We start from the raw sequence: 25,169 nt of genomic DNA, 5'->3' as shown, positions 1-25,169 counted from the left end.
AATAGAGCATAAGGTACTGCACGCAGGCAATAAAAATGTGCAATATAAATATCATATGGGAGATACTGAAATTGAAGAAGGAATCTATGAAAACGACCTAGGAGTTTATGTTGACTCAGAAATGTCTTCATCTAGACAATGTGGGGAAGCTATAAAAAAGGCTAACAAGATGCTTGGATATATTGTGAGAAGTGTTGAATTTAAATCAAGGGAAGTAATGTTAAAACTTTACAATGATTTAGTAAGACCTCATCTAGAATATTGTGTTCATTTCTGGTCACCTCGCTACAAAAAGGATATTGCTGCTCTAGAAAGAGTGCAAAGAAGAGCAACCAGAATTATTCCGGGTTTATAAGGCATATGCAGACAGGCTTAAAGAACTGAGTCTATTCAGTCTTGAGCAAAGAAGACTTTGCGGCAATCTGATTCGAGCATTCAAAATTCTAAAAGGTATTGACAATGTCGACCCAAGGGACTTTTTTGACCTGAAAAAAGAAACAAGGACCAGGGGTCACAAATGGAGATTAGATAAAGGGGCATTCAGAACAGAAAATAGGAGGCACTTTTTTACAGAGAATTGTGAGGGTCTGGAACCAACTCCCCTGTGTAATGTTGTTGAAGCTGACACCCTGGGATCCTTCAAAAAGCTGCTTGATGAGATTCTGTGATCAATAAGCTAACAACCATACAAGCAAGATGGGCTGAATGGCCTCCTCTCGTTTGTAAGCTTTCTTCTGTTCTTCTGTTCTTTATATAATCATCAACACAGGGAATGTTGCTTTTAATTTAGTAAACATACTTGTTCAATAAAACTGCTTCTGGTGTACAGAGGTCAAGGTTGAACGAGGCGCACTGTCAATTTCATGCTGAAACGTAGCTGCAGTTTACTTCAGTATCCAGTGCGTTGTTACTACTGAACAAGCTGTTTAAAGATGTTGAAAACGATAACAATCTGACCAATGGGAAGCGAACATGTCTGTGTGGTGTGAAGTTTCAATACCCCGGCTGGCATAAACATGTTGATTTTATGCCACTCAAATTCAAATAGGCACATTATTTAAAACAAAACAAAAAAAACTTTAGATATAGTTTTGTACTTTTTCTTTCAAAAATGTACCTAGCTGATTTTACCGGCTGCCTCAATGCACGCTACACCCCTGCATAGTACTTTTTTTTTTTGAAAGTCAGGATTTCTGCAAGTCTGTATCATGTCAGTCCAATACAGGGTGTCCCACTTGAAAGTAGCTCTGGCTTAAGTATTTCAGTTAGATGTTGGCATTCAGTTTATGTTCACGTTGGGAGTGATATTCCTGTGTAAACCGAGTTTGTAATAACATGTCTGTGCCTGCTCCATCATGTGACTATTTATGTATGTATGTATGTATGTATGTATGTATGTATGTATGTATGTATTTTTATTTGTACATTGTTATACTTGTGCTGCTTACGAGGGCTACTTTCAGAGTGACACCCTGTACAAACACTGCTGTTGCAAAGTGAATAGCTACCAACTATTAATTGGTTTTCAATTACCAAATTTATTTTAAAATATATTGTTTACAATTAAGAAACATATAACCGTTACTCAGTGAATGCTTTGTTTTATTTAGATGATTTCAAGTTGTACAAAACAATGTAATACCCTTTTAAAGGAAACTGATAAGAAAATAGTGTATAATTTTAAATGCAGTAAGGTGAGTAATAAACTGACTCCCTTGTGATTGAGCAGTTGGTTCACACAATTTAACAGCAAATGCTGGAGTTTTTCTGTATAATTCTGTGTAAATAAATATAAAACCATAAACAGGGGCCAACAAAATGAATCCAGAAATAAGAAAACAGGGTTTATATGATGCACTGTGTTTTGGATGATGTTAATAATAATAATAATAATAATAATAATAATAATAATAATAATAATAATAATAATAATTTTAAAAAAAATGGAATGAGATGAATGTGGTAATTGTATCAATTTTTTAAATATGCAATTAAAACCAAGATTAACTTGGGTTAAAAGTTTCAATCGCGAGATTAATTGTGATTTTAGTATTTGTAATCGCTTGACAGCCCTACTTAAAAGACTTTTTTTTTCTTCTCTTGGAACACACCCTTGTGAATGTTGAGAAATGTTTTGCCCAGTTTGTTTATTTATTTATTTATTTATTTATTTACCCACGATGTGTGATTTAAAAAATTCAAGAGACAGGATTATGTTTAAAAATATACAGATGCGATACTGCCAACACTGGACACAGCAAGGGTAGCGTAATGCTTTTCTTGCTAACTGTGCAGGGTGTTCTGTAGCACTTTAAAAGCATGCTTATGTACTATACCAGCAAGTGGGCAGGTTAGAGAAATGCAAATTTGCTGACATATACTGTAGAAGACTTGGGCAGGCCCTCCACAATAAATGCTACTGAGCCACGACATACAGTAAATATCCCAAACTAAAACTGACAGTAAAATATCAATACTGTAAATTGTGATAGTAACAGTCATACAATCCCATATTGAAGCCTTGAAGGAGGATTTCACTTTTTATTTTCTCATCAACACAATATACTGTACATAAGCGCATCCAGTAATGTGTGCGGTTATACAGTATAGCATTGTGTTTATCTTGGTATGCTACCACCACTACATGACTGGTTTGCATTCAAAGCAAGTGGCTGTTCTGTGGCATGACTTCTGTACCCTTCTGTTCTTGTTGCCAGAACAAGCTCCCTCTGATCACAGTCTGTGTCTGCTCCTGACTGTCAGCCATCAATGTGTAGCGTTACAGAAGCATCCGCTAGCAGGAAACCTGTTGTTGAAACAGTCCAAATAAACAGATAAATGTAAAACCATTTCCAGAAACACAGCTAGACTGCCTGTAAGCGTTTTCATACGTTCAGGGGGGGAAATAGCCCATCTCTGGCAGTGGCAAGAGGCTTTGATTGAGGCTTTGGCAGTGGCAAGAGAGCTATTACTCACGCTGGTTCACGTGTGTATATCTGTCTTCTGCTGGAGCAGTAATTTGGTTCTGTCTTGTGAAGCTCATGATTTCATGTGACTTGCAGTCTCTGGGAAGTGTTACTGTAAATATTCAGGCATCTGTATCTTTCCTGCCCCCCCTCCCCCCTTACTGTTTCTCCCAAGCCTCTAATTGTGGCATGTCTCCCAGCTCTCTCTTTCTCTCTCTGACCCACACCACACCCCCCCCTTTTTTGTTTGGTTTTTGGCCCTGATGCTTCAGCAAATTCAGAACAATAAAAAAACCTTTCACTGCATTCATTATTTATACTCCTATTTACAGCACTGCTGCTTCTCATTTTTAAATAAAACTAATTAAAGATCATTTCACTTCTTGTCTAACAAAAGCACGCTTGCGGGTCAGTTTTCATTCTTTAGTGCCCAAACAGGGCCCAGTGCTTCTGGCTTTAATTCTGAGATTGCCAGGGCAACACCCTTGACACAGTTTATCTCAATTTGCTCCACCTTACCTCAACTTCAGTTGGCAGATTAAACAGGCCCATATGTAGCCACTGGCAGCTTTAGTTACTCATAATCTCTTTAAATGTGGAACAGTCTGTTTTTAATGCCTAAAATGTGTCAGGAATCCCATGTTAATTACTAATTCTGCACACTGGTCCGTTTTAAAACTAACATAAATAACAATTACTGTCATTATCTGTGCATAACTAGTAGTAGCAAGGCAACTACCTTGCACTTGTTCAGCACATCTAGGCAGCCATAGCAGCCCCAGCTCCTCAAAGTTAATTTTTCAATATGCTTTCCCTGTGGGGATTGGATTAAATAATCACAGAATAACTGAGTTGTGAATTTATCAAGGGTCCTGTGAAAAGCAGCAGTAGCAGTGGTGTGAAATGTCTCAGAGAAACTGACATGGCATGGTACATTTATCAGGGGTGTCAGTAACACAGACATGGTTGTTTTTATATGATCAGTTTTAGACCTGTGTGAATCAGGTTTTAAAAGCAAAATTGGCACGTGGGAAAATGTTCGTGTCAGTCTTATTGAAGACAGAACAAAGGCTCTAGCCCCTTCAACTCCTGTCTTTTGAGACTGCCAGCTAAGGTAGATCTTGCTCTGTGTTTGTGGTATACTATCTACTCAGGGTTAACACTGCATCACTAGGTTGGAAAGGAGAATAAATCCCAGAATGAGGTTTGCTGACGCCACAATCCAACCTGAGCATGCTGGAACGAAGGGGCAAGATGAGGAACTGTGGTGTGCAAAGAAGTACACAAACAAAAAGGCAGGCATTTTATGCCTGGTCATGCTTACAGCACAACAAGGCAAAGCAAACATCTTTGACCTAACGTTGTAATTGTTACAATTTGATAAGATTTTGAGAACCATTTTTTTGTTGTATAAGTATGAATGATTGGAACAATGTTGCTAATAATTAACTGAAGCAGCTATGATGTTACTCAGCTACTCAGGAGGCAGCAGGGATAAGTCACAGGGTCTTATCTAACAGTTTAAGCCAAGATTATTGCCCAGTGTTTGATAAAGGTGCACTAATTAGTACAGCAAATGCAGAAAAACTATAGTACAAGTAAATGAGTCGATTATATATATATATATATATATATGTATTTTTTAAAAGATCTGACTGATCAAATAACAAATGCACTGTGTGAATGGCACCTGTTCTCTTACCTGGTATTTCCTTATCACGAATGGGTTAACCTAATACAACAAATATGTTTGTAGCATTCCCCCCTGCTACAGCTGTACACAACTGGCTTTCATTATAGTGAAAAGGTCCACTAACATGATACAGCCTCAGTAACTCACCAACGTGCTGAAGAATGTCCTAACCAAGTTTCATCACAAAGCGGCTCTTGTAAAAATGTTAAATGTGACATATGTAAGTTAAGACTGATGAGTAGGTGTCTCCTTATACCCCTAGATCTCCGGAGTATGTATGGATACCTCCACTGCTTCCCTGTGGGCGTGGGCCAACAACATTTGACAATGAGATTGCTCTGCAGTTTTGTATTCCACATGACATTAATTTTTTTTTTCTTTCTCTTCTGTCTTCTAGGTATGCCTTACATTTTGTTTTTCAAAGTGGGATTACATACAGCATCATGATCTTTGCAGGAGCGGAGCACATGCACAAGTAAGAGTCATTTAGAAACCTTTCATGTTTGCTTGTACAGGTGATGTAAGGAATCCACATGCATTTTGAATACATGTGGGATCCTTTTGTAGGTAGAGATTGCGTTTTCTAGATGCTGAAACCAAGAAGTTGCCCTTTAACTTCCCATAACCGGAACAAAGTAGAGAAATACAAAACGAAACTGTTGAAATATTTGTGTATACTTAGTAGAATGCTACAAATACAATATGATTTTGTAGGTTATATTGAGTTCTATCCAGAACATTGTACCTAAGAGCTAAGATCCAGCACTGTGCTCTGAAGCTATAGTGAAGCGTTCTGCATTGAAAACTGTACAGCACAGAACTGCTTGTGCACCTCACTTCAGCCTTGAGGAGTTCTTCTTCAATAAGGAATGTTTGCTAGAATAGTTAGTAAACATGGCAAATGAGCATATTTGAAAACATATTATCTACCCATTACTGAAGCTCATACTCAAACATTAAAGCAGCTCTCAGCATATTACAAAGCAAGTGATGGAAAGAACCATGCACTGTGCTTTTGGTAAGTTTTCACCTGTAACCAGGCTATTTTGTCTTAACAAATTCATTCATTTATAATACATTTTAAAAAGTAGATACAAATGAATTGATATATCCAACACAATGAGCCAATTCACAAACTGTTTTAGACTGTTGTCTTTAACAGTAGCAAAGTGTCGTGAGTATCAAACTGTTAATATATTCATAAAAACTGACGGCCCATAGGTAGTTAAATAATATATTGTTAAACAGTAAGCCATGCTAATTTGGGTGCTAACGAGTAAGGACACTATTGGTGTATCTGTTGCCCCCGGGGGGTTGAAACTGGATCCATTGCACTCCCCACATGCTGTGTCTGACTGGTCCATTTTTTTTAATCTACTATAGTAGCAGCATGTTTCACATGTAAAGACTTTATTCTCTATCAGGTGGTCCCACCATGCTAGGTTTTAGCATACATGGATAAAAGGTCCAGGTCTTCATGTTTTTTTTTTGTATCCGTGTGTCATCTGAAACAAAAACACTGAAAATGTGAAAAAAAAACAGCAAGTTATCATAAGTACAAAAAGTACAATTCTTTTGGTGCCATTAAGAGATTGAAGAAAAAATATCTGCTATGCGTTTCTTTTTTTGAAGGGTATACCTTAACAATATTAAAACTGTTACATACTGTCATTCTTTTGAGGCCAATTTGAACATACACCTTGTGTACTATGCATTCAAAATGTACAATGGTATAGGATCTGGGTCTGCAAACTACACAATCACCAGGCACTTTTCTGGTGTTTAAATATGAAAGTCTGTTTAAAAGTGCGGTCAAATTTAGAACCACTATATAATCAAATCTCATAATACTAAGGCACAATATCAGAAGGGGTGGGTGTATTGTACTGTATGCAAGTCCTTTTTTCTGTAGTCAATTAATATTCTGTATTGTACTCAGAGGAAATGTTGTAGTGTGTGATTAAACTTACACAAGACAATTATTGTGGATAATCTGCTTCACTTTGCGCTCGGCCAATTGTGCGCCGCCCCCTGGGAACTCCCATCCACAGTCGGCAGTGGCATAGCTTGGATTTGAACCAGCGATCTCCAAGCTATAGAGCGCATCCTGCACTCCGGGCGCAGTGCCTTTACTGGATGTGCCACTCGGGATCCCCCATACTACTGTACTTAACAGCCTGTCAGCCTCCTTGCAGAAACACAACTGTTCATATTACTGTACATAATTACCAGGTTGTTTCACTGTAAACCGTGGTGAGATGTATCTGGCTTCAACAAAGTGTGGTAATGGCTGCCGTAGATTTGCTTTTAAATGATTTATTGACATGGTTCCTACAGTATGAACTGTTGGATAAGTATTAGGGATGCTGCTTTCAAATCTGGGGAACATATTAGAATGCTTTTTGTGCAGTATTTTAAAGAGGGGAGGGGGTGTGGAGACATTTTAAGCTGATAGGATTGTACTGTTTATTTAGTGGCAGTAATGAGCAAACGGAAGCAGAAAAGTTTGGTTGAAGCTTCAAAAAAGAGCAAAAATCTTTCTGGCCCGAGGGAAAAAATAAGTAAAAGCACAAACTGCTTATTTCTGGCACTAACGGCAGTATTGAATGTTAGCCCAGTAATGCATTATCTGAATTCTGCTGCTCTTCCAGGATTGAGGAGGGTAACTGCACAGTTATACAAGTTTCATTTGTATTTTAATTTTATCAGTGTCAATGAATAAAACATTTCCTAATCTATAACACATCATTGCCAAGTTGTTGTTGTTTGTTTTTGTTATTATTATTATTATTATTATTATTATTATTATTATTATTATTGATGATTATACGGCATTGTGACAAGGCTGACTGAGTGATGATGTCAGACCCAGGGAAGGAAACACACACAGGACGGTGAAATGATGAAGGCGCTTGCTTGCGCCAGTTTATTGCAAATAAAAAGGTTGAATAAAACAGAGAACACTGACTGCACAAACAAAAACGGCGCGTTGGCCTAAGTAAATAGACAGACAAACAAATAACGTGGACGAACCAAACAAGTATCGTGCGAGCGCTCTCTCATGAGTAGCATTTGTTATTTTTGTTTCTCCTCTTTCTCTCCCGTTCTCCACTCTCGAACCCACAACCCCGAGTAAATTAAATGTGCATCTATATATACAATTGTGCTGGGATGCAATTACCAATTAATTATTCACTTGAATCCCAGCATGTGAACTAATCTGTGAAAACCCTGTGTTCACATATTAAAGTACTTTAAGTGCACGTGAAGTGAAGTGCAATCCCCGTGCCTAAATACAATTCTACATTTTAAATAACTTGTGCTGCACACACCCATTTATATCCCATGCAGCCACATCTATACACCAACATTAACACACAACACGCTACATAAAACACAGAAATGCACACAGGGGCGGGACACATTGCCACAGGCATGCTTAGGGGGTGAGTAATGATTACATTAGTTGTAGTGAGTAGGGGGTGAGTAATGATTACATTAGTTGTAGTGATTGTGAGAGTAATGATTAGAAATGGAACCAGCATAACAGATCTGAGAGCTAGTTTTTCCGCTAGTTTAAGTATGTATTTCAAATAGGTTTATTTGTACTTTTATTGTTGTTGTGTACTGTGTGGCTGGCACTGCAGTTACTGTTCTGTCTCGATGGCAGCTTGCTGTGTTCATTCATTTTTACAAAGGGAAACGGTGATTTGATTGCAGTTTTTTAATGTGACAGTGTAGGTGATGTGAAACTCAGGAAAGAACAAAAATGCGGCACTCTGATTGGCAGAAACACTTTCCAGCATGTTGATGCAGAGTCGTTATCGGCATGAGATGGGATGTCTGTGTGGTTCAGTTTTGCTTACCATGTAAAACATTTCTGGGGGCACTCGTGGTCGTTCAGAGTAGTTGAAAAGTTGTCTTGCCCCTAAATACATGTGCAGACCCAAAAAATATTAAAGTATCATGTAAGGCTAGTTTATATATATATATATATATATATATATATATATATATATATATATATATATATATATATATATATATTAAAAAATTGCCAAATCGACAATTAATATTGTTTACCGTTTTTTTCCTATCTTTAATTTTCTATTTAAGCAGAGCATGGGTGAAATCGACCTTTATGCTTAAAAAAATAAATAAACAGACTTTTTATGGCATTGAGAAACGTCTCATTTAGAGAAACTCCTTTATCATATTCGACATGCAACAAAACCATGGTTACCAACATTCTAATTGAAATAACATTTGTTCACAGCGAAGCTATACCTAGATATAGATCCTACACAAATAAAAAAAAATGTCTGAAATAAACAGTAGAAAACGCAGCATATAAAGTGTATTACACAGACTTTTATAGTATACATTTACAAGTAAAAACAATATGCACAGAACAAAACATTAGAGAGTTGAACAGAACTAACTTGCACTTATTCCGAGCTCCGCCCCTCTCCTTCAGCACAGCTGGACTCACTGAAGACAAGGCAGACTGGCCCGCTTCGTCCTGCCGTATTGTGCACAATACTCATTAAGTGTTTTCCTCTTTCACCCCATTTTCAAATCAAACTAATAACTGTCACTATATATACCTATAATAGCGAACGCTTTTCTACACCTTAACCCACTAATTTCAAAGTAGACACTTTTGAATGACAGCCGCTGTAGCTGGCAAATGAAAGTGCACAGTTGGTCTGATGATTGACAGTCATTTAAACGAATGAGAGCATTCTAGCGCTGTTTCAGCCAACGAGATCTGTCAGAACAGGATGGAATGACTGACAATGAAACTACTCTAGCCTGTTAAGGAACCATTGATTTGACTGACAGCGACCCCTAGCCATTCAGAACAGAACAGAGACGGGACAGACGGCAAGTATAAAAACTACACAGACGAGATGATTTCTTAAATTATTATTTTTGATAAGAAAATAAAAAATAGCGAGTTGTTTTACCGACGTTTATCGTATATAAATTTATTTCAGTCGAATTCATATTTTTGGGGAATTCGACGTTTAACAAGCTTTACCGATTACAATCGAAAAGTAGCAAGCATATATTATATATATATATATATATATATATATATATATATATATATATATATATATATATATATATATATATATATATATATATATATACTGTAATATATATACACTGTGTGTGTATGTATGTATGTATGTATGTATGTGTATATATATATAAAAATTAGTTAGCAACTAGTTCTCCGTAGTGCTCCCATCCAGGGCAGCAGTGTGGAGTAGTGGTTAGGGCTCTGGACTCTTGACCGGAGGGTTGTGGGTTCAATCCCTGGTGAGGGGCCACTGCCGTTGTACCCTTGAGCAAGGTACTTTACCTAGATTGCTCCAGTAAAAAATAAATAATAATAATAATAATAATCCACATTCAGTTCTGTCGTGACAGACAAGACAAGAAACCTAAACCAAACCCTTACCTCATGCATCCCTTTCTGAATGAAGTCAGATTTTGGCTCTAACTTATTAATTGTTTGGGATGGTCAGAGTTTAATACTGCATGTACAATACATTAAATGTAGTGTGTCAATGTATGTGGCGGTAGAAGTGTGCAAGTGACAGTACAATAAATAAACATAACTGCTTTCGTAAAGCTCATAAATCTTTTAGGATGAAGCAGTCACTGATTGATTGCCAATTTATTTTAAACTGCAGGGTATGTGCACTGATGTAAGCTTTCCTTTAAGCAGCCACAGCTGAGTCTGATGTCAAGGGGCCCGTGCTGAGTGTTACAGTGCCCCAGGACTATAAAAAGCTCTCTGTATTTCAGGATTAACACGAATTGATAAGGGGGATTGCTAAAGGGAAGCAGGCTACAGTGATGGCAGATTGTTAGTTTCAGTGGCTTCACCCCAGGTGTCTAGAATATACACCAACAGTGTAATGTCTGTAAATGAGTAAATGGATTGCATGCTGTAAATAAGCAGTTTTCAGATTGAGGAAGGATTATTTTCACTGTAGTTCCATACAATGTCTACTGTACGTGTGTGTGTGTGTTTGTGTTACAATGTCTGTATGTATTGCCCCGGATATCTCCAGAAGGCTGGGAATGCAAAAGTCCTGCTGAATGGGTGCCGGCTGCTTGAGAGCTCAGGGCTGGGGTCCTGACAGCGTGATACACGAGTCACAATTAAAAGCCCGGAGCGCTGGCTTGCTGGGAAGGTGAGGGGTAGGTCAGGGTCTGCTGTGATGCAATAAAACAGTGCCACAGTTAGACAGATGGGCTGAGAGAATCTTTTCATGTTAGTAATTTCCTAGCTGCACGGACAGGTCTGTGTCGCCTCCTCCTCTAAGCAGCATCTCAGTGTACAATTGTAGATCCCTCCGATCCCCTCTGTCAGCAGCACTCCTGATTTAGAGTTGCCTCACTGGACAAACAGAGCCCCAGGATCTTGCTACACCCAGGGCTTCTGGTCCTGCCAGCTTTCATTGCTTTGCGTGCTTATTTTGAAAGCATTCCTGAGCCCCCAATGTTCTCAGTGTGTTGTCAGAGGCTGGTAACTGACACCACAATCCAACACTTCAATGTCTTACTTTTTATCATTATTTTTAATTTTAAATTGGTCAGGAGGTACATGGAGCAATGACATTTTGTCTATGCTATTAAAAAGCTATTTCACACATACATATCGACAGACTGAAATAAAGTGTGAATACATTATTCCTCCCACACAGTTGCATGCATTCACTGACAGGTATGGTTAAAGTCACCACTCATGTAAAATGCTTAAGACAGCGCTCTCCAGCTGCTACAAAATACATTTTGCATTTACATAGTATTTATTTTCTTAGCCAGTGTTATCCCACTTCTCCTTAATTTGGTGTCAGGAGACATACAATTTCATTAGTCTAATATAAAAACAGTAAAAGCACAACAAAACCAGAATTGGGTTCAATGGAAGAAACAATATAAAAATGTAGTTTTGCCTCCTGTTTGATTTGAATTAGATCATTTGTCTGGTATGAGTTTTTAGGTATCCAGATCTCAATGCACACAGAAAATGACACATTTTTCACAGCACTCCCATAGAAATGTGATTGCATGTACTCTAGAATTCAGCAGCATTGAGCAAGCTAGCGGAACTCTTTCCTAAACTTAACCCCCTCCACATTATTTAATTCAGGTATTAATAATAACAAAGACAGGAGGTGTTCCTCATATATAATAGAGAGGAGACATTTAGGGCAGCAGTGTGGAGTAGTGGTTAGGGCTCTGGACTCTTGACCAGAGGGTCATGGGTTCAATCCCCAGTGGGGACACTGCTGCTGTACCCTTGAGCAAGGTACTTTACCTAGATTGCTCCAGTAAAAACCCAACTGTATAAATGGGTAATGTATGTAAAAATAATGTGATATCTTGTAAGTCGCCCTGGATAAGGGCGTCTGCTAAGAAAGAAATTATTTTTTATTATTTATTTATTTAGGTGTCCCAAACATTGGTTAGATACAGTAAGGTCAATTAATATGCTGTTCATGCTTGTTGTAGAGGATATGCATGCTACAATGAACAATTTGTGTGCGTGTATGAATAAAGACATTTCTTAACTCTGCTTTTCATGGCTTCTTTCATGCTGCTTCATATAGCTGTGTAGGATAACGCTTATACTGTATATTGAAAAATATTAACAAGATTTGAACAGTGCTAGCAAAATTAGGTGGGAGATGTGCCTGACATTGGCTTATCTTTTATGCAGTTTATGTTTAAATGTTCATGTATTTCAGCCACAGGCCTTCCTAGAGGTGTACTACAGAAGCCCCCTGGAGTTTACCCTGCATACATGTGTTCAGTAATTTGAATAAATTAATATTAAGTAAGGGTACCGGGATTGTATTGCTCCTTGAAGAAATTTCCAAAAGCATCTTCTTTCTACTGTCAGTCAATAGCTAAAACTGGTCTGCACAAGAAAACTGTGCTATTTTGAAACCCATCTGCCCTTGGCAGCTTTACAAGCTACAGACAAAACTGGGGGTGGGGGTGGCAAGTAACTACATCAATGCATGAGACAGCCAGACGTCTGTGCAAGTCATGTTCTTCGTCAGACGTTGCCAGGCAACCACTACCCTCTAGTTTTCTGTTTTGAATGCAGTGAGATTCTGTCTTGGTATGAGCAACGCTGTAGTCTTCTTTTACATTGTGTTCATCTGGGTTAAACATACAGTAATTTTTCGGAGAGGTCGCAGAGAAGGTTTTGTATAGTTTAAGAACATCTTGAACTAGTGTAGTAGAACCTTCAAGACAGTTGTGAAAATAGGAAAATCATAGAACAATATGCAGTAACATGAGACATCAGGATCTGACATGGATTTAATGAAAGGAATACTGGACTCTGGGGTGGCTCACCCAGTGCAAGCACAAACATGTGGGGTGCAGTGAGAGCAATGTGTTTGTGTAGTTTGAATCACATTCAAGCCCTATTGTCAGTATTGGCAGGGGGTCCACAGGGAACACTTCACAGGATTTTTTCACTTCTGTGGATTCGGGAGGAGAGTCGAGTGGGGATAGCTCACCTTCTCACACCCAACAAGGGCAGCTGGAGACAAGCCATGCTTGGCCCTTGACTCTAGGGATCAGTGTCTTGGCAAGTCCTGCTTGGGTTAGGTGGGCAATTCGCCCACCGCACCCGGTGCAACTGTTGAAAAAAATAAAACAGAAAAAAAAATATGATAATGATACTGGACTTGTATAGTTAAATTAAGCAAGCAAGCTGTTGAATTTAGAATGACCTTCTAGTCTAACGGTTAACAGATTTATTGTTGCTTCGTGTGATGGTTGAATTGTTCAGCATTGTTCAGTTTGCCGCTATTTACTTTCTGGGGGTTATCGATCTGCCTGTTTGCTTCTTTTATCGGAATGCTGTTTTAATGTTTCTGTAGTGTGGATTGTTCCAGATATGATTCGACAAGTCTCTCTTTCTAGCTTGTTGAGCTTTGAGTAGTTGTGTACACTTCAGCTAACGTGGCACCCTGGTATTTGCATTATTCTTGTTGGGTTGGGTGCACTGCACGTTGTTGCCAGATACGTTTAGATGGGTCTCTTTCTGGCTGAGAAGTTTGTGTTGTTGACATTTGCTTCAAATTTATCAGCCCATTGCTTAATTTTACATAATGCTACTGGATTTGAATATCATTTTTGTGGCCATACAGTCTGTTTCTGTAGCTTTGTCGTCTGTGGTGAGAGCTGTAATGTTGCGTCAAAGCAGTTTAAATATGCTATAAAAAGTTAGTTAGGGCATTAATAAACTGTGTGTAGCAGTTCCGCAATTACCTTTAATAATACTCCCAGTCGTGGGTGACAGACACCAAGCAAATGAAACAACATATCCAGAAGTCAAAGCTGGGTTTGACCTGGCTTTTAAATTCAAATTAAAATAATTAAACAAGTACATGTTTATGCACTGTTATCTTAGAGGCCAGATGGAAACGCTTATCCATGTTTAAATACAAACATATATTTGACTGGTTCGGAGTGCTCCTAACTACTATATCTACAGGGCATGGCAGCTGCTTCCTCCTCTCAAAGTCATACTGGAAGAACGGACACTCCTTAGATTCTGCTGTTATTTAGCTATCCCTGCTTATTCATATTACTCATCCATTGCTTGTAACCCACATGCTCAGGCCATAGGAGCCTGTGTGGTCCAGTGGTTAAAGAAAAGGGCTTGTAACCAGGAGGTCCCCGGTTCAAATCCCACCTCAGCCACTGACTCATTGTGTGACCCTGAGCAAGTCACTTAACCTCCTTGTGCTCCGTCTTTTGGGTGAGACGTAATTGTAAGTGACTCTGCAGCTGATGCATAGTTCACACACCCTAGTCTTTGTAAGGCGCCTTTTAAGTTATCAAGATATTGCTACTTATTACTACTCATTCACACGTTTGGTACTGTAAGTCCCGCCTAACTGCTATACAGTAAAACAAAAGTAACAGTAAGGCGAGAATTAATGTGGTAGCCTTTAGTACCAGCCTGAACAACTCTCTACCCGAGAGAGAAGAGCCTTGAAACTGCCTGGTGCCTACACTGTAGGGGCTTTACAATAAGCAGCATATTATGACCAAAGTTAAACACTCTGCAGTTGGTTTCAATTTCATGAATTTTAGTTTCTGTAAATGCTTAAGTGAAGTCTTTTGATCAAAGGTGTTTTGGAATTGATAACGAGACTTTCTGGTCAACAAAACCAGCTGTGCACACATTGACACTAGGGATGTGCTTTTGGTACATTTTTGTGAACGTTTTAAATGCTATGCAGGTGTCCGTGTTTAAACCATATCTACACTGACAGGCCTGGTTAGTATTTTCTAAGCAAAGAAACCCTAAATAAGCAAATAATGTTTTAACATTGCAAAGACTAAGTGAAAAAACTACAAAGTGAAAAAAAACAAAAAACACATACAGACCAAAGTATATATTGAAAGTAGTGCTGTCACTCGATTCAAATTTTTGATCAGTTAATTTATGGGCATTAGTTGATTAACCTGTAGATTGATCCGTGCATTTTTAATAAAGGTAACGATCTTATAGCGGCTGTCCTGCATGTAATACTAAAAGATCAATGGAATCTAAAAAAAATAATAATAATCCTAATGGGAATTTGGTCTTTTTAAAAAGCATTTGTTTTATTATTTTTATCTTAGTAAATGTCTCTCTTTGTATTTGTATTGCCTATTGAGATGTACCTGTGGGCACAAAGTGAATAAACTAAACTTTTTTTTTTTACATTATATTATATTCAAAAAACAAAACCAAACCAGGAATAATATGTTTCAGAATCTATCAAATGATTCCAGTACATTGTTATATTAACTGTACTGTTCAGGGATTTGTGCCACCAACGGGAAATTAATTTATTATTTTTTTTTTTAAAATGTCCCCTTCTGTTGACAAATTACATAGATATCAAGGATATTTAATTTGCATAAAAGTGTACTGGTAAATTAAAGCCTATACATAATTAATTTACACTTATGCGTTCTCTGAATTAATCTTGAAAAAAAAACCTTCCTTTTAAAATCGTGTTATACATATTCACAGTCGACATCTACAGTGTTCTGTTTGTGGATGTTTGCTTTTTATGGCTTACAGTATCTCCATCCACAGTAATTCTGAATGTTTTCATTTCAAATGATGAAGCGTTGAGCTTGTTTTTTTTGTGGTACAGCAATTTTGTTTTGCATAATTATTTGCATACCACGGTTTTCTCGTCCGGTTCCTCAAAATAATTACAAACTTGGCTTTGCCTCATTCCTTTGTTTAGAGATGCAATTTTACTAAAAATATGTAACAAACATCAGAAAAAAACACTTTTCTTACCCCATGTGGACTGAATCATACCACGCCCATTGCAGCATGAACAAGCAGTGTGCCAATGAAGCGCAAGATCGACCGAGAATAAAAACCTGCCCCAGTGTCAATCTTTCTGTTGCACCAATTGGAAAAACTACTTGGAGGCAATTGCTAAACCCCTTCCTTTTTATAATTTCCGCCCTTACTGTGGCACCACAGCATTCGTATACGTGACGGATTGCTGTTCATGATGATAAATTACTAAAATAAATACATAAAAAAATATGCTTTTGGTGAAATTTGTAATGTGACCGGTTACACATCTAGCATATTATTCAACATTTAACCACTTCTTTAGAGTTTTTTATATGTTTTAAATGTTTAAAATTCCCATCCCTAATTGACGCTAGTTTGTTTGAAGATCTAGGCTAGTTTGTAATGAAAAAGGAAGATGGCTACTTTAAGATATTACTGCACACATCTGCCATGTCAGTGTGCGCAAATGGTTTCAGATGAACTGGAGCCTCACAATCCTCTGCCTACACCTCTGTACCAGTTGTGTTAAATAATAATGACTGAATGGTTTAACATCCATGAGACACATACCAGCACCTTGTGGAGTTGACACCACATTGCGTAAAGAGCAAGTGGTGGCACAACCCAATATTATTATTATTATTATTATTATTATTATTATTATTATTATTATTATTATTATTATTATTTATTTCTTAGCAGACACCCTCATCCAGGGCGACTAACAATTCTTACAAGATATCACATTATTTTTTTACACATTATTTTTACATACAATCACCCATTTATACAGTTGGGTTTTTACTGGAGCAATCTTGGTAAAGTACCTTGCTCAAAGGCACAGCAGCACTGTCCCCCACCAGGGATTGAACCCACAACCCTCCCTCCGGTCAAGAGTCCAGAGCCCTAACCACTACTCCACACTGCTGCCACAATATTAGGTACAGGTCCTAAGAAAGTGACCAAGCAGTGTACATTTGAAATAAGAAATGTAATCTTATTTTGTCTTACTGAACACCTTGTTTTGGCTTATTGCTTACATAACAAATACTACTATTACTACTGTGGATGTAGTTTGTCTTGTCTATTTTTGCTGGACTATTTTAGCAAAGGGTTTCATTTAAACATAATTAAGATAGTGGGAAATGTCTTTGGGGCTGTTAGTTATATTACGTTTTTTTAGCTAGCCTAGTCTTTCAAAACCTGGCAAGTCATTTTTTTTTTTTTTTTTCTGTAAAATCCTCAGGGTAAAAAGCAGTGATGTTAGAATTAGAAGTGTGTCTTCATTGGTCTAAATCTTCAGTCATGTGACATACTTAAAGCTAACAGATAAATTACAGCACCTGAGAGCTTTTTTAATTTATTATTATTATTATTATTATTTGTGTAGTTTTTGTTATGAGATTCAAAATGGAAGGTTTAACATGCATGGCATGTCAATATGTTGTGTTTCTGGATGTATAATTGTATGCCTACTTGTTTCATATGAATGAGTTTTCCTGGCCGTGTACTTTACAGACACACAAATGAACAAACACACCCATTTTTGTGTGTTTTTGGATGATGAGATGCCCGTTGCAGAAGGAGTTCCCAGTTCATTACAGTGAAGACTGGCTTTATTCTGCTCAGGATTCACACCGTGTCGATTTTAGCTTTCCTACAAAAAAGCAGCAAGCGGTTAGAGGCCACAGTAATAAACTGACCTTGCATGGAAACAACACAAGCCTTTATAAACAGCCGCTCGTTATTAAAAAAGATTTAACCAGTTGGTAATGTTTAATAATTTAAAGCAAATCGAGGAGTAAATACATGGTATGTAACTGCATTACCCAAAGGTGAATACGTTCCAGACAGTTCACAGATTCGTTTCAACTGGTGTCACTTATGCCTTTTTTTATTATTCATTACTTCAGTATATGGAGAAAGCTGTCAATAGTTCACTGTAATGACTGTAATGTGTTTTAAAGAATATAAAACCAGTAGAAAATATTATTAGCAGATCTGTGTAAGGCCTGTGTGAATGAGTTCATTGCGCTGAAGGTCAGACTGGCCTGCTGAAAGTTCCAAACCTCCCTTATCAGGCAAAAGCATATTTTTTCATTGGACTCGGAGCCTCAAAACATTCTGATCCAGCGAGAGCAGAATGGTACAATCTTTGGAGCACAGTTAATATGCTAGAAGCAATCGAATTAGGTTTGATTATAGTAAGAAAAAAACAAAAGTATTTCAATACATAAGAAACCTAACATAATAACATTAAGTAAATGTATGAGCAGTCCTAAGTTTTAATATTCAAGGTTGCATTTGCTGCTAATTAAAAATTAACCTCTTGCCTTCTGTGAAGTAAAACAGAATTGCAGTTTATAAGAGATTGCTATATTGACGCACCTGAATTGGAACTACATCTTATAAAATAATTTAAAGTATAAACTTTATATATACTGTGAACTAATGTTGTAACCTCATCCTTACCTGCCAGTAGTAAAAGCAGTGTTGGAGATGACTCATTGGTTTTGGCCGATGAAGCAGGGATTTTTTGATGGTCATCGATTTAAAAGCCAAGATCCTCTCTATAATGAGCAATTTTGTTAATATTAACGAACGGAAATACCTTTCGGATAACAGAAGATTGGAGTTTATCTTACAATAATCATTTTCTATATATAATAGAAATTAAATGAATTAGAATCTGGCAGGAACAGATGGGAATGGAAAGCGTAGGACGTGTTAATACGTTAAGTTAGATACTGGTTTATAATAGAGTATGGAAAAATATTACAATTTCTAGGGGTGACTGTTATACTGAAGTAACTTAATTAGAAATACATCTTATAATGCCATTTAAAGGTAAACTCTTGAAAGAACATATTCAAAGTTTATTATAACAGAAGCATGGTGTTGACAATATTGTAAATATACTGTTGACACATTTGAAATACTGTTCATTTATTAAATCAATTTAAGAATGAGTTCAGTTTCTCCAACTAGGCGGAGGGTCTTTTGGATATTACAATATCAATTAAACTAAAGAATATACATGTTTAGCTTATATAAAGGTTTCACTGCAGAAACAAAGTGAAATATGTAAATGTTTGTCTCGGACGCACAGTAGAATTCTGGAAGGGCATCAGACCTTCAAAAAATAAAGCTTAGGCCTAGTCTTTGGCACCTCAAAGCAGGATTCGGTGTTGGCTCTTAAAAGCGGGTTTTGCCAACCTTGAACAATAACCAATGGAAGGTGCTTTAAGAAAGACAGGAGTATGTATTTCATTATATTATAAGAAAATAATGAGAGCTTAGTTATAAAAAGTTAGGATGCACAGTTTTTTGTATTATCTGAAAAGATACCGGTCCAGGTGTCTCTTGAATTGGCCAAAAAATCACTTAATGCGGTGAATTTGGAAAAGTGGAGTTTCATATTAATTAAAACACTAGCCTTGGCAAGTAAACAGGGTTTTTGAAACCTGCTTGTGCAGGCAACTTTTTAGAAACAGAGAGAGGTCAGGCTTGGTCCAAGCATGGTACAAGTTAATATAAGGCTATTATATTTCAAAGGATTATGATAAACCCATACACTGTTTGTCAAATACTTTGTTAACACACATTTGTATATGAAGTAAAACTGACCCATTGACAATACACTGAATGGTAACATAATATGCGGCTAAGAGGGTGTGACAGAAATACAATGATTCTTGATTGTAAATCTCCCTCCCGACCTATGAGGGCGCTAAGCAGTGAGAACAGAATTCTCTGGACGGGCTGGTCTGACAGTTCTTTATCAGGGTTCAAGGGAAGTCGGCCAGTCTGGAAGGGGGCGAGACTCCGTTGCAAATAGCGCATTGACCTGGAAGGGAAACAACGTGGCAGCTGCAGATTGAAGAGGCGGTTGCACTCGTTTACCAAGGGGTCATGTGTAACGGCATAAAAGGGGACGGAGAATCGCAATCTGTTCCTTCGCTTTGGTTTGTATTTTGAACCTGAAAGGACCCGAGAGAGATCAGTGGTTATACGTATTGTGAGTGTTTTGTTTGTTTGTCTGTAATTGTCTTGTTTGTTATTATTAGACAGCTAACACTTTCCGGAGCTGTCGCCAAAACTACTGTACACACCCAGGACTGGTGACCGTGTTAGTATATTGTGGGACGGGTATTTGTGTTTATTATTTGGGACTGCAACCCTGTTATATACTCCGTGCACTACACATTGTTGTGTATTGCCAGGGATTATTTCCAAACCGGATTTCAAACCTCTCTGTCTGCTTAATTAGGCACTACATCACTACTGCACCTGTACCCAATCAACCACTTTGCCACAGAGGGACATATATTTTTTTGACCCAGGTTAATATCATTAAATAGATCTGGTGTTACATATTAAAAACATCTCATATATATATATATATTGCACTCACCACGGTTCGTTGCCCCTTTAAAAACACTGACCCAACACACAGAAATTGATTTTTTTGAAGCGCGGTTGCGCTATATTTTAATAAACACAAAAACAAAAATAAACAAAACAAACACCTAGCTCTCTTTGAGCACTAACTAAAACAAAACAGGAACCTAAACTGAAAAACAGGACAGCTAAGCTGTTTACCTGCATCAAAACAAAACAGCACACACAAAACAAAGGCTTCACTCTACCTTTTTTTTCCCCCCTTAATTTTACGGCTGTACCCACACACCAGCACAGCCAGGCTTCTACCCTCTTCAGCAGCTGCCCAGAGCAGACTGACTGCTCTCCTTTTAAACCCTGCACCTGGCTCTAATTTTCAATAATAGCCAGGTGCAGGTACTGATTAAACAATAAAACAATTAAACAAAAACAATTAAACAATTAAACAAAACAAAAGTGTGCCTTCCGCACATGTTTTTTCTGCAGAGAGGTTTTAACCCCCTCCCTGCCATCTCACTATATATATATATATATATATATATATATATATATATATATATATATATATATATACATACATACATACACACACATATACTTGTATTGTATTTGGTAGCAAGGGCCCTGTGAACTCCGGTTCACCAAATTTTTAGGGAAAGGGGGATAGAAGATAGTGAACCATGAGCTCACATTGTTAATTTTGAAAAAAGAGTTGACCGGATCCTTCTAGAAAATATCATTAACTCAAAGATAGGAACTGTCAAAACAGAGTGATGATCAGATTTAATTGGGACTCCTGATGTATTCAATGGAGGGAAAATCCTATAAAAACCAAGGTAAAACCCCAGTCAAGTATCGCGTGACTTGCTAACTACAAGTTGTGTGGTCCATGCTCTGAAGATCTCTGAAAAACAGATTGCTGTTTGGCCGTATTCACAAGTCTCTGCCTTTTGAAGACAGTTCTTATTTTTCAATATATCCTACACTACACTTCCATATACTGGAAGGTAAGCATATATTTGAATTTAACATCACTTTTATATTGATGCATTGCTATAAGGTATAGAAATTATGTTTTAGTCTTAAGAGAGTGATATAATTGTTCTAGAATTTTAGCTGTAGGCGTTTTTTTTTAGCTTTTTGCATTTTATAGCCTAAGAGCTAAATATATGATAACCATATTTGTATTACTGTATTGAAGTTTTAATGCTGTTAAACCTGTGAAAGTACTGGAAATGCCCTGACTGCCTGTCAGCTGGGATTCGTAGTAGTCTGTAGCTACTCAATCCATTTTTAAGCATTTAATAAACCGAAGGAGTACTGATACTACTCTGATTCATTAAAACTTCAAATTAAATGAGTCTGTGTGATTTTCTCGAATTGTTTAAAAGTCATCTGGATACGTTGTAATCCCAGTGCATGAACGATCCACTTACAGGAGTCCGAAAATATCTTTGTCCTCCTAAACGTCTCCTGAGTTTAAGAATGTGCTCAGATCATATATATATATATATATATATATATATATATATATATATATATAAATAAAAATAGTATGTGTGAAAAATCTTGAGATTGCGAGTACATGGGAAGCCATATTGAGGCAGGAAATGCAATTTAAAAGTTTAGAAAAGTGGTCAAAATGTAAAAATAAATAAATAATAATAATTAAAATAATACACACACCTTACGTAAACAGTTGTAGCAACACATGGGAACATGTAACACAATAAAATAAAAAGGTCCTTATGTACCCTTTAAGAACTTACCATTCGCTTTGTAGCACCCCATTCAGCTACAGAGTTCACCTTCAGCCTCGCCCCAAGAGTAGATTTTTGTTTGCTCTTATGTGTGTTGCTTTTTTGGGGTTGTGACAAATGAGTAAAGAAGGCATTTTTCATTTTAATTAGGCTTGGTAGGAGCCTTTCAAAGATAACTGCTGTATAACCCAGTTACCATCATTTACAGTATGCTTTTCTTTGTTGTTTGCAGGTACTGTTTTGTGGTTGCTCTGGGGTATCTCAGTCTTTGCCAGGTCACCCGAGTCTACATCTTTGATTATGGGATGTATTCAGCTGACTTCACTGGGTAAGGTCTTTAGCTGATTCCACGTTCAATCAGGGAGCCTGGCTGCAATAGGTTTGCTGTGTGACGTCCCATGGTGTGCTTTGACATTACTGCATGAGAGCATGAACCCAAAGCTGGATGTGAAACAGGCTTATCTTTCTTGACACACATTTCCCTGATATTGTTAACATGGGGGGAAGGGGGGGGGGGGGGGGGTAGGGGAGGGGACTCGTCACACTAAAATGTAATTATTGGCATCTCACATTTCTGGTTGAGTTCTCCATACAGGACCTAGAGAGCATAGATAGAAATAGAAATCATCATTTCTTGGTTATTATTTGGGCTGTACAAGCCCCAAGCCTACAGCTTTCATAATTAATTCGGGCTGGAATTACTGCAAGCTCTTACACTGTACTTGAATCATCAAATACTGCTGGCATCCTTTGCAAGTTATCCATATTGAATTCCCCTTTGTTTCTGTTGACTGGCTTGCAAAATACTAAATTAATTATACATGCAAGCTGTTGACATTTTGTACCTTAACCTTACTAAAGTATAGACAGTACTTCATATAGATTATGCTTTTGGACCCCAGGCATGTTTTAATGCCACATCCACAGTTCCTGGGCCAGTTAAATCTGTGCTTTTTTCCCATTGACTCATTGTATACCGAGCATCAAAAGAAACTTAGCACTATTATAACATAATTATTTTTGAAAAAAATAAGGTATGTAAATGATGGACATAGACTAAATGTTTTTGGTTTCTTTTTAATCACTCGATCATTCATCCTTGACCATGACACGCGCGAGTGACTATGACTGAAGCATATGCACTTAATCACTTAATTAGTGAGACAGTTGATTGGACACTGGATATGGATGATTTCAGCTGTTGAATTGCAAGCTTGAATAAAAGCAATAAAGAAAATCACAGCAAAAAAAAAACAAAACTATATGCCACTTCTGTCAAGAGAGCAGCGGCTTCGTGCAATCGGCATGTTGGAGGCTGGACTAGGGCAGCGTATTGTGACTCTTGTCGTCTTGTGTGCTCACAGCCAGCAATTTCAAACCTGGCAAGACGGTATAACCAGACACACTCTGTCAATGACAGGCCACGAACTGGGAGACCAAGAGTCGCAACACCTGCCCAAGATCGACAGATCATTCTGCAGCATCTTCGTGATGTCAGTTGTTAATCAGCACAATACAAAGTCACTGCACCTGCTCTAAAACAGAGTTGGTCATTACATCTAGTGAATTTTATCCAAATATAAGTGATAAGTTTCTTTTGATGCTCAAATATAAGTGATACGTTTCTTTTGATGCTCAACTATAAGTGATACGTTTCTTTTGATGCTCAGTATATAATAGCAGCACAGGGGTTACATCGAAACCTTAAAACTGGAGGAGATTGCTAGGGTTTATACTAATTAAAAATTCCAATGAAATATAGAACAACCAGGGGCCCGTGGCAGTGATAATCACAGACCGCGAAACATGTATAATAATTATTATAATTAACTGTCTGTAAATAAATTGTACTTGTCAGTGTTACCAGAATGTTTAAATATATTGCAGCTGAACCATAAATACCAAATGTGTCTTCCCTTCACTTTACAACATTACAACAGAGACTTATGCCAGCATGATGTCCCAACAGTTGTGCTGGGTTCTACATGAGAGTACCATTAGTATGCTTGGGATTTTGCAGCATCATACATACTACAAAATGTATTATTGTTCTTGGTTAATCTTATAAATTTATTAATTTACCACCTTTTAGGTATCATGTCCTATAACCCTTGGGTGGAGAAAGGGGGCGGGTCACACACATTGAGCTTGGGTGGAGAAAGGGGATGGGTCACACACATTGAGCTTGGGTAGAGAAAGAGGATGGGTCACGCACATTGAGCTTGGATGGAGAAAGGGGGCGGGTCACACACATTGAGCTTGGGTGGAGAAAGAGGATGGGTCACACACATTGAGCTTGGGTAGAGAAAGAGGATGGGTCACACACATTGAGCTTGGGTAGAGAAAGGGGATGGGTCACACACATTGAGCTTGGGTAGAGAAAGGGGATGGGTCACATACATTGAGCTTGGGTAGAGAAAGGGGATGGGTCACACACATTGAGCTTGGGTGGAGAAAGGGGATGGGTCACACACATTGAGCTTGGGTAGAGAAAGGGGGCGGGTCACACACATTGAGCTTGGGTGGAGAAAGGGGGCGGGTCACACACATTGAGCTTGGGTAGAGAAAGAGGATGGGTCACACACATTGAGCTTGGGTGGAGAAAGGGGATGGGTCACACACATTGAGCTTGGGTAGAGAAAGGGGATGGGTCACACACATTAAGCTTGGGTAGAGAAAGGGGATGGGTCACACACATTGAGCTTGGGTGGAGAAAGGGGATGGGTCACACACATTGAGCTTGGGTGGAGAAAGGGGGCGGGTCACACACATTGAGCTTGGGTAGAGAAAGAGGATGGGTCACACACATTGAGCTTGGGTGGAGAAAGGGGATGGGTCACACACATTGAGCTTGGGTAGAGAAAGGGGGCGGGTCACACACATTGAGCTTGGGTAGAGAAAGAGGATGGGTCACACACATTGAGCTTGGGTGGAGAAAGGGGATGGGTCACACACATTGAGCTTGGGTAGAGAAAGGGGAT

General features: G+C 38.0%; 1 protein-coding gene across 2 annotated transcripts in view; it reads left to right on the top strand.

The window, feature by feature from the left end:
- LOC117402980 (lysophospholipid acyltransferase 2-like) overlaps positions 1-25,169 on the top strand; it is a 109,287-nt gene that overhangs the window by 50,962 nt on the left and 33,156 nt on the right. For both annotated transcript variants that reach the window (XM_034004741.3, XM_059023617.1), the window contains 2 exons: positions 5,057-5,134; positions 22,421-22,516. In XM_034004741.3, the coding sequence (XP_033860632.1) occupies positions 5,057-5,134; positions 22,421-22,516 (174 nt within the window). Of the gene's footprint in view, positions 1-5,056; positions 5,135-22,420; positions 22,517-25,169 lie in introns of those variants that run through there.

Source organism: Acipenser ruthenus, chromosome 5, assembly GCF_902713425.1.
Source record: "Acipenser ruthenus chromosome 5, fAciRut3.2 maternal haplotype, whole genome shotgun sequence".
NCBI lineage: Eukaryota > Metazoa > Chordata > Actinopteri > Acipenseriformes > Acipenseridae > Acipenser > Acipenser ruthenus.
The sequence above is the reverse complement of the archived record's forward strand: the minus strand, read 5'-3'. Positions and strand labels throughout refer to the sequence as shown.